The sequence below is a fragment of the Montipora foliosa genome, chromosome 12 (genome assembly GCF_036669935.1).
Source record: "Montipora foliosa isolate CH-2021 chromosome 12, ASM3666993v2, whole genome shotgun sequence".
Taxonomy (NCBI): Eukaryota; Metazoa; Cnidaria; class Anthozoa; order Scleractinia; family Acroporidae; genus Montipora; species Montipora foliosa.
In genome coordinates this window covers 27,252,775-27,262,774 of record NC_090880.1, presented here as the reverse complement: position 1 = coordinate 27,262,774, position 10,000 = coordinate 27,252,775, and the positions used below count along the sequence as shown (strand labels likewise).

The 10,000-nt window shown below is 38.5% G+C and overlaps 1 protein-coding gene across 1 annotated transcript in view; it reads left to right on the top strand.

The window, feature by feature from the left end:
- Positions 1–4,457: 4,457 nt before the first annotated feature.
- The window catches only part of LOC137979326 (uncharacterized), a 10,412-nt gene continuing 4,869 nt past the window's right edge, over positions 4,458–10,000 (top strand). Inside the window, exons 1-3 of the mRNA XM_068826563.1 lie at positions 4,458–4,584; positions 5,011–5,101; positions 8,084–8,269. Coding sequence (XP_068682664.1) covers positions 5,024–5,101; positions 8,084–8,269 — 264 coding nt within the window. The 5' untranslated portion in view covers positions 4,458–4,584; positions 5,011–5,023. The remainder of the gene's footprint in view (positions 4,585–5,010; positions 5,102–8,083; positions 8,270–10,000) is intronic.

The window sequence follows — 10,000 nt, the reverse complement described above, 5'->3', positions numbered from 1 at the left end:
CGGCCAAGACAAACTTATTTTCACCATGGACATTACATCTCTATACACAGTCATTCCTAATAGCGAAGGTCTTCAAGCACTTAAACACTTTTTCGATCAACGCACTGTCAAAGAACCTAGCTCGGAAACGCTCCTCCGCCTTGCCGAACTAGTTTTAACGCTTAATTGTTTTTCATTCGCCGGCAACTATTACAAACAAATTAATGGTGTAGCGATGGGCACAAGAATGGGACCTAGCTATGCCAATCTTTTTGTAGGATATGTTGAACACCAATTTTTTAGTCAGTACAACGGCCCCAAACCTGAACTCTACGGCCGTTACATCGACGACTGCATCGGCGCTATTTCATCCAGCAGAGAAGAACTCGATCAATTTATAACCTCCGTCAACTCTTTTCATCCGGCTCTTAAATATACCTGGGAAATTTCGGAAACTTCATTGGCTTTTCTAGATATCAACGTTTCTATTAGAGGCAACGTGCTATGTACTAGTGTGCACTACAAACCTACTGATTCACACAGTTATTTGTTGTATTCATCGTCACATCCATCACATGTCAAGAACTCCATCCCTTATTCTCAATTTCTTAGACTTCGACGTCTATGTAGTGATGACTCCGATTTTTCCAGCAAATCAGAGGAGATGTGCCAGTTCTTCGAAAAACGTGGCTATCCTGTCTCTGTGGTCAAAGCGGGCCATCATCGCGCCCAACAATTTGATCGACAGTCATCACTACAAACGTCACAAAAAGATAAGAATGACAGAATTCCATTCACCCTCACTTTCCATCCTCATAATCACGCAGTCAAAAGCATCATTCTTAGTAATTTTAAATTACTCCAAAATGATCCCGAGACTGGTAGAATCTTTTCGCAACCTCCACTTATTTCATTCAAACGCGACAAAAACGTAGGCAACTTTTTAGTTAGAAGCGCGCTCAAAACTAACGAGCAACCCGGCACTTTCAAATGCGCGCGCTCACGATGCAAAACTTGTCTTTTCATTGTTAACACTAGCAAGATATCGGGACCTAAGCGATCTGTTAAGATCACCGATCGTTTCACATGTACCTCCGCAAATGTCATTTATTGCATAACCTGCACGTTATGCAATAAATTATACATTGGTGAGACAGGTAGACGACTAGGTGACCGATTCCGCGAACACCTTCGCGATGTTGAGAAGAATGACAAGGATGCATCCAAGCCAGTCGCTCGCCATTTTAATCTGCCTAACCACTCCAAAAAACACATGGCTATCTGCGGCCTTTCCCTACATCTAGGTACGACGGAAAGCCGCAAGAATCTGGAACAAAAATTCATCTTTCAAATCGGCACCCTTAATCCTCACGGTATTAACGAACGCTTTTCATTTAACTAATATATTCCTATTTTTCACGTTGCCATGTTACCACCAATAGCGTAGCTCCTACTCTACTATAAAAACTACACGTAACCCATAATCCCTCGATTCGCTCTGACGAAGGGCTAACGCTCGAAACGTCAGCTTTTAGAATCTCTGTACGGTGGCAAATTTACATTATCAACTCCGTTGATAAAACCAAATTTTTATAGACAAAGAGCGCTTACCATTTGAATGAAATTTTCGGTGAGAATGTTTCGACAAATGGTACTGCATGTTCTGTACTTAGAAAAAGAAAATGGGGATGTGCTGCATCATTTGCCAGAAAAAAGGGTTGTTCCGGTTGAAAAACAAATGAAACAGTCTATTTTCTCTGGCACTAGTTATTGTGGACAAATGGTACAGAAATTTCCGGGCATTCCGGTCAAAGCGAGAAAAAGGGTATACCTCGAAAGGTATTACCTTTTTTCCGAAAACAGTCCACCAAGATGAACCGTTCCATTTAAATTCTCTCCAGAATTACCGAAAATTCCATTCAAATGGTAAGCGCTCAAGGCTTTGCACGCCCTGCACGTGCGTTTTGCATTTTGCATTTTGCCGTCCGCGTCCTGACAACGACGTGAATTGACTATAATAGAGAGCTTACGAAACGACGACGCCGACGGCAACGACGACGCTACAAAACAATAGGTTTAGTGAGCAAAAACAATGGCTCTGCACGCTCTGCACGTGCGTTTTACATTTTGGTACATTTCTTTGCCGTCATCTCCTAGATGACGACGTGAAATGACCAAATTCAAGGTACTGTGGAGGAGGTTAGCACATGACGATGAATTTTCAGTTCTCTCTGTACGCGTCCAACCCACTCATACCAGTTTAATTCCTCAACAGTAGTTACACATTTTTAACGCGAAACGACATGAAATAGTTTCGTAGTTATATGAATAACGCGAACTCGCATTTTTAAATGAAGTCCTCGTAGCCGTCGTCGTCCTCGTTTCGTAAGCTCCCTAATGAGGACGTGAGAACCCGATTAATTTTCTTCTCAAACAACTACACCGATCATGCCAATTTTATTCCCACGATGTTGATAAACACTTTTCATTCCGAACGACTTGGAGTTATCACGAAATTGTTACAATAACGGGAAATAATATTCTGAGACAACGTTCTCGTTGGCGTCTTCTTCGTCCTGCGTAAGCTCCCTCCAGAAAACTGACAGAACTCCGGAGATACATCGGTACTTTTTTTACCATTTACTTACTCATAGTTTGACTGGAAATTGATTTTCACCGAAAATTTGTTTGCTTGACTTCTTTAAGCGCTGCTGTCATTGTAAATGGAATTTATGATGGTCACTGGTCACGCAAATTAATTTTGAGAAATATACTGAGAAAGCGTTCGTGAGAAAAATGAGGCGATATCATCTTCAGACGTCCCAATCATCTCAATGATAAGTTCATTCATTTAATGATTTGGCTGTTTGTTTGTTTTTTCGTTATTTGTATGAGCAGGTTGAAGTTTTGGCAGCTATTCAGCTGATGTGGACCTGGCACCTGCTATATCCACCACCCATCCACTAAAAACAGATTTCAAATAATTTTCATCGGAATGGGGCCAAACATGATTGGGAATTTGCTCGCGTACTCTCTTTGCTCTGATTTAAATAATCTATCGCCTCCGAAATAGGAAAGAAATGTTGCAAGCCTTTGTAATTTCATCTGCAAATGGTTAGACTTTTAAGTCTTCTCGGTCAAGGACTATAAACCGTACCTCCGTCTCTCAAATATCTTCCGTGTTCATAAGTTCCCAGTGGGACGTTAAAAGAACCCACGCATTATTTCGAGAAGAGTAGTGGATGGAGTTCCCGGTGTTGTGGTTGCCCTTCCGAGTGTGTTCCGTGTCATACCCAGGTGATCTGGTGACGTAATTTGGAGGACTGGCAAGAAAAATTTTAACGCCGTATCTCACAACCTCGCGCGGCCTTAGGTGTTGTTTCCAAACTCCCTGCAGTATTTCCATCGCCAAATCGTCAAAACTCAACAGATCATTCCGTGTCTACCACATTTCCTGTTACTGAATGAACATTCAAGTAGACCCGACGAGCTCTAACCTCGCCTCTGCCATGTTGAATTCGAATATAAGGCCGCGCGCAGTTGTGGGATACGGCGTTGAAAATTTTCTCCTCAGTCCTCCGAATTACGTCACCAGATCACCTGGACTGCTTAGTACGACACCCTTATTGATCAGGTGGTGTGCAAGTGGACAGCGCGGTCGTGGTAACGACAGATTAACACAGGCGCGATCTATAAACAGATTTCAAATAATTATCGTGAGGCAAGGGGATTCGCTCCCTCGCCTCATATTCTCTTCTCTTCAATCCTCCTGTTCAATCTTCAGTCAGAGGGAATCAATCTTCTGTGACTTTCTTAAATAAAAGGCACAAAAAACAGAAGAAGTGTCATTTATGGACGCAATTTTCGTGGAAGAGAATTGCTTCTTTCACATGCGTTACAACATTAGGGATCCTTGAATGACAGTTGGAAACCGAATGAGTAGTGTTTACACGGCAGTTACACTTCGCTCGCTCTCCACTAAAATACGAAATCGGCACGAGCATTAACATGGGAAAATATTTGTAATTACAAATCAGCATTTTTTACTTCACAGTACCGGACTACTTTGCTAAGAAAATTTAACAAATGGTCTATAATTAGGGTCACAAGATCGAAACTTTCCTATTCCCTTATCTATGTTAATTGTTGAGTGAGAATTTTTTGTGGGGAATGGTGTTCCAACAAGTATGTTCCAGGAGCTGAGAAAATAGTGGTTTCATTCTCCCATCACCACAGAAACGTTTTGAGACGACTACTTTGCGAAAATTGATGATTGTCTTTGCACGCTATACGTTCCTATATTTTTACACAAGTTCTCTTTCCGACTCTTCATAAAATTTCTTCTTTCTGCGAAGAGAATTTTGCATTTTGGCTTTTCTTGTCCGAGCCTTCCTAAGAATTTATTTCCTGATTTCTCCCACCTATATGAACTCACATTCTCCTGAGTATCACGCAATGTCTCACGCAATCGTAACCCACAAAAGCATGCTCAGTAATGTTTTCTGCCAAGCTATGCAAATTTATATGCATGTATTAAATTCTATGTGTGGGAGCGAGCCTTATTTTTTTCTCACGCTGTTTCAAATTGTCAGACCGAATTTTAAGGTAGGTGATTCGTCCAAAGGATCTTAAAGCTTCTTTCTTAATGAATGATCGAGATTTTTTTGGAATTTTACGGATTTAGTTATTTGACGTCCTGGATCGAAGTAGTGAGCGGTGAAATCTTGTCGTACGTTTGTTGTATTCTTGAATGTCCTATCATAAAATTCTGTTAATTGTAAACTCTTTGAGAGGAAATCATATCATTTTAGGTTCCTTGAAGTTTTCAGACGTTGTGTTTTTGCGTTAACTGCACTTCTCGGAGTAAGTTTAAGTGGATAAAACGTAAATTCTGGATGGTTTTCAAAACGCTTTATACAATTAAATGCTACGCGGACGGCTTCTAGAGTTTCGTATCTGTTCGCGGTTTAACATTCGAAACCAGCGATCCAGCGGAAAAATTAATCACATTTGTATTTTCATTATCTCTAGGTCGACTTCAAACATGGCTGAAGGAAACAGCTATGGTTGCAAAACCTACTTTTTGATTTCCTTCGAAGGAATCCTCTATTTATTGCAGTTGGTAAGGGAATTATGTTGACACACACTTTAGAATTATTGGACGTCTTCTGGTTTCTTTCGCTACTTTTAGTGTTAAATTGGGTACATTTTGTGCGTAAGATTTGCTTTGACATCTTGTTGTTTGGAGAGTTATTGTAAATATTCAGACCATTTAGAAACCATTTGTAGATACCGCACCCTGCGGCTTCACGGGGATGTTAAAATCTTTCAAGGGAAATAAATCAACTGGAAAATTCCCTTTCAGTATCAAAATGATAAATCTTTTATTTTGTTGGAAAGTTATTCGATTGTAGATTAGGCCTCATCAGTCATTCTAACGAAGAACATTCCAATCTCTGAAATTTAGTTGTTCTCTGAATTATTCATAATTTACAAGGCTTCGGTAACAGTGTGTATGCATGGAAATAAAGCACATGTCATGTCACGATGGCCATGGAACGGTATATGTAGCTGTGATTGCTGCTAGTGGGCAAATGACTTAGACAGTTAAATGCAAATTTACAAGAAGATTTTTAAAGTAGCAAAAAACTTTAAAAAACTGTTTAGGAAATAGGTAGGCAACGTGTACATGTGTCAGCCTAACTTCTGAAAGAACAAAACATTTGAAAAACTGTTTACTGTACTTTAAGGTGGCTCCATATGGTTATTTGCTGTTCGTTTGGCACGCGCTAGTATCCACTATCCATGGGAATTTTTGCATTGCTTTCAATTGCACCTCTCTCAAGTTTATTGAAATACATGTAATCTTCTTAAAGACAAAACTAGTTACTCTTTTCAACCATCACTGTTGAATTAACAGGGTTTTACCTAGAAATAGAACTCTCTAAATAAAAGTTGTTTACAGTGTCTATTTTAATTTTCTTCCATTTCCTGTGGTGAAAATTTCCTTAATTTTGACATTAACCCTTTCACTCCCAAGAGTGACACTTATAAATAGATTTTACTCTGTCTAACACCAGACAATTTTACTCGTCAATGGGGAACCCCACGGGAGTGAAAAGGTTAACAACAGCTAGATTCACTCAAAAACTATGTCCCCATTAACCCTTTCACTCCCAAGAGTGACACTTATAGATTTTACTCTGTCTAACGCCAGACGATTTTACTCGACGTCAATGGGGAACCCCACGGGAGTGAAAGGGTTAAATGAAATTTGACTAGAGGAATCCCCTGAAGGCCAAAAGAATAGCGATTACAAAGGTTATGTCGTTGCTTTAGCAAATTTGTGTTTTTAGCTCCACTTAAAAAATTGTCTTACAAAATGTCTTGATGAATTGGCAGACAGAAGGCGTAAACAGTAATTACCGCTCTGTAAAATTCGAAGAAATTTCTCCAAAGAAAACTGGAGATAATTTTATTTCATGTGAAACTTTTGCATTTTTCCGATCCCACAACATATGTCAGAAAAGGAATTCGCCAAGATCCCTATTTGAGCTCGGATGAAATTCCCAACCATGTGCACGCACTCGTTCCACTGCTTGAGAGCTCAACCTCGAGCTCTTCACAAATATGGACAATGTTTGGAGGAGTTTCTTTGTCACCTGGTATACAAATATAGGAATCCCCCTTTGGTGATTTTTGCTTGTTTTCCGTAGCGTTCATGACTGCAAGGATGGCTGTGTCCCTCGATCGATGGTTGTTAGAATCAGATAAGTTGTTCAGAACAGTGGGAAATGATTTTATTTTTAACCTTCTGTGGGACTCCAAAGAATTACACCCTTCTTATGGATAGGTAAATTTTTCGAAAAGATGATACGTCCACAAAATTTTGACAAGAAAAGAGTTTGCAAAGTTGGGAAGCCACATTTGTGTACTTTCCACGTGGGAGAGCTGAGCATCAGTCACGCAAACTTTAAAGCTGGTACCATCAGCCCATTTCTGGTAACCAGGTTGCGCACTGTCAGGAAACTATATAAAGCTACCTTAAAGAAAAATAGGTATGGTTAACACTCAGATGGATTATTTGAGAATAAGGATAGCACTTAATAATAACAAAAGTCTACGGGTAGCCTACAATTTGTTTGAAGGATTATTAGCCGATTTCCTTTAAATTTCACAGTATTTCAGTGTCTTTTTTTATTACAATATCTTGGTCTTGGTTATGTTCAGTCCGCCGTTGTTGTCTCATACATGCATTTCATATCCAGTTCAGTTCTTGATATCAGCAGACAAGTCAGAAATTTATAGAAAATGACAAAACTTCGGAAATTACAAGACTTGTTTGGACAGAAACTTCTGTCATCTTCAGTTGATTAATGTACAAAGCATTAAGTTGAATTTGTAAGTCAGAAAAAGTGCTAATTATGCCAGTAACAACGGAATGTACATAAAACGTGACAATGTGAGAATTAAAAGGATAGTTTTAGATTTACGTGATGCAGTTGTTAAGCCACACCCTGAATTTAGCATCTCAAATTTTGGAAAATACGTTTTTTGAAAAAAATCAAAAGAAATCCAAAGTCAAGTCTTTAGAAGTCTTCTTCATCCACTGTTCATCGATAATAAACTCACTATTAACATTGAAACCGAAAATACTTGAAAGTCTTATCCACAATTTTAGCAATTTAATGTAATGAACATCATTTCTACCAACTTCTGGTATTTCGTGACAGGAATTCGTAGCTTATTAACCAGTTGGAAAACTGTTCCCGCAGATAAGCCACACCCCCCCTTATTAGCACCAATTTTTGGAAAAAAGGTGTGGCTTATCTGTGGGTGTTTATGGTAGATGAATATTATTGAATCACTCTACTGTTAATAATACTAAGATACTTCTGCAGAATACAATAAAATTATTGGATGATAATGCAAACCACGAGGGGTGCCTTTTTGCCTACTTGTACTTAATTGCATTCCCCAGCTATGTAAATCTTTAGATTCAGTTGCCTGCAAATAAAATGATGTCATGTCATAATCAATTTACAGTTGGATCATTTTTGTCTTCATTAATTTTAGTGATCAAGATAATTTGTACTCTTTCCAGGTTCTTGGCGTAATTGCTTTTGCGTTGGTTCTTAGCCACGAAGCCTCAAGTTTGTTTTCACATTATGGATTCTTCATTGTTGTCTGTGGCTTGTGCTGGATTGGAGCTTTTTTGATTATTTTTTTCCATGTTTGTGGATGTTGCAAAGTCAAGATATTAGATGTTTGGCAAAGGGAATATTCCCTGGTAAGTAGGTCTTGAATTAAAGCGGTAATGTTGCAGGTCTGGTAACCTACTATTGTTTGGTATTGTAAGCAGCTTCTATTATCTTAGTCCAAATCATTGTTCCAACTATTGTCTCAATTAGTCTTTTGTTTTCGGCTTGGTTATCTACATGTAACCAATCGCATTATACACTACAAGAGCTGCTACATGATGCAATTAAAGACGATAAAATATTGAAAAACTGAAAACAAACATGTTATTCTATGAAAACTTACTATCGTTGCATCTACATAAATTTACATGTATCCTCCATTTCATGTTACAGTCCAAGACGTACATGTATGGAAGGACACTAATTTTGTTATCTTAAAATTAATACTTGTCATGCACTGATATTTACATGTACAATCATCTAATTATAGTCAGGACACTCCTCATTTTAACAAGAAGTCCAGAAGCTCTATGAGATTTCTTAAACAGTGCGACATGACAAAGAGTTGTTTGGCACTATCTCCTTCCAAATTACAATGTACATTAACATTTTGTCATGGTCCAAATACTTTCCCAGGTTTGGTATCAAATGGCAATAATAACAATAATACAGTGTAATGTGAATAATAATTAACAATAATTGGACTGAGCGGAGTACAATTCAGGGAGTAATCATGTGAGTGATTTTAACCCTTTTGCTCTCAAACTGGCCTGAACCCGCCATACTTAGTATTTTATTCTGTCTACGGCTAGGCGATTTTACTCGTCAATGGGAAATTCCCAATTAACCCTTGGACGTCCAAACTGGCCTAAACCGGCCAGACTTAGTATTTTACTCTGTCTAACACCAGACAATTTTACTCGTCAATGGGGAGCCCCTGGGAGTCAATGAGTTAACCCTTTCACCTCCAAACTGGCTTGAACCGGCCATACTTGGGGAATGTCAATGGGGAACCCCTAGGAGTCAATGGGTTATAGTACGAGGCTGATTTGCAATTACCAGCACAATAATTACTCCCTGAATTGTACAACACAAGGTGCAATTACTAATTACTATTAATTATGTCTGTAGAACAAAATTCGAGGATGAAAAGTTTTTGAATAGCTTTTTGTGTGAAAAAGTTAAAATTATTTTCAATTTGTTTTGCCAACAGTAGGAAAACAGCAATAAAGACTGCATCCGAGTGCATGTGATTGATGCGTGAATGGCGTAGATGTCCAATTACAACCATCCAATTTTGAGTTGTTCAAATTGGATACCTGAAATTGGACACGCATGTGACCGCGCACCAGTTACGCAACGAAATAAGTGCACACAGAACCAATGAAAAATTTTAATAGAGAAATTTGTAATAGTTACAATAATAATAATGATGATGATGATGATGATGATGATAATTTCTATTTTCAAATAAAGAAAAGAAAAATTGCCAGGTTATAGGGATTAAGAAAGGTGGTTAATATCCCAGTTGTTGTCAGTTCTCTTGGCTCAGTGTCAAAACAATGAGAAAAGTAGATTGAAGACCTTGGCATAGATGTTGAGACAGTGTTCCTACAAAATACAACCTTATTGGGAATGACAATAACAGTACAGCATTACATCAGCTTGTGACAAATAAGAATAAGAATAAGAAAAAGACAAAGACACCATTATTGATTCTGTTGTTGGTTAACTTGATACAGTACACCCTTCTCCAACGTTTTACATTTTTATTTTTCTCTAGATCGGCACTCTAATTAACCTCATGCTAATTAATTTCG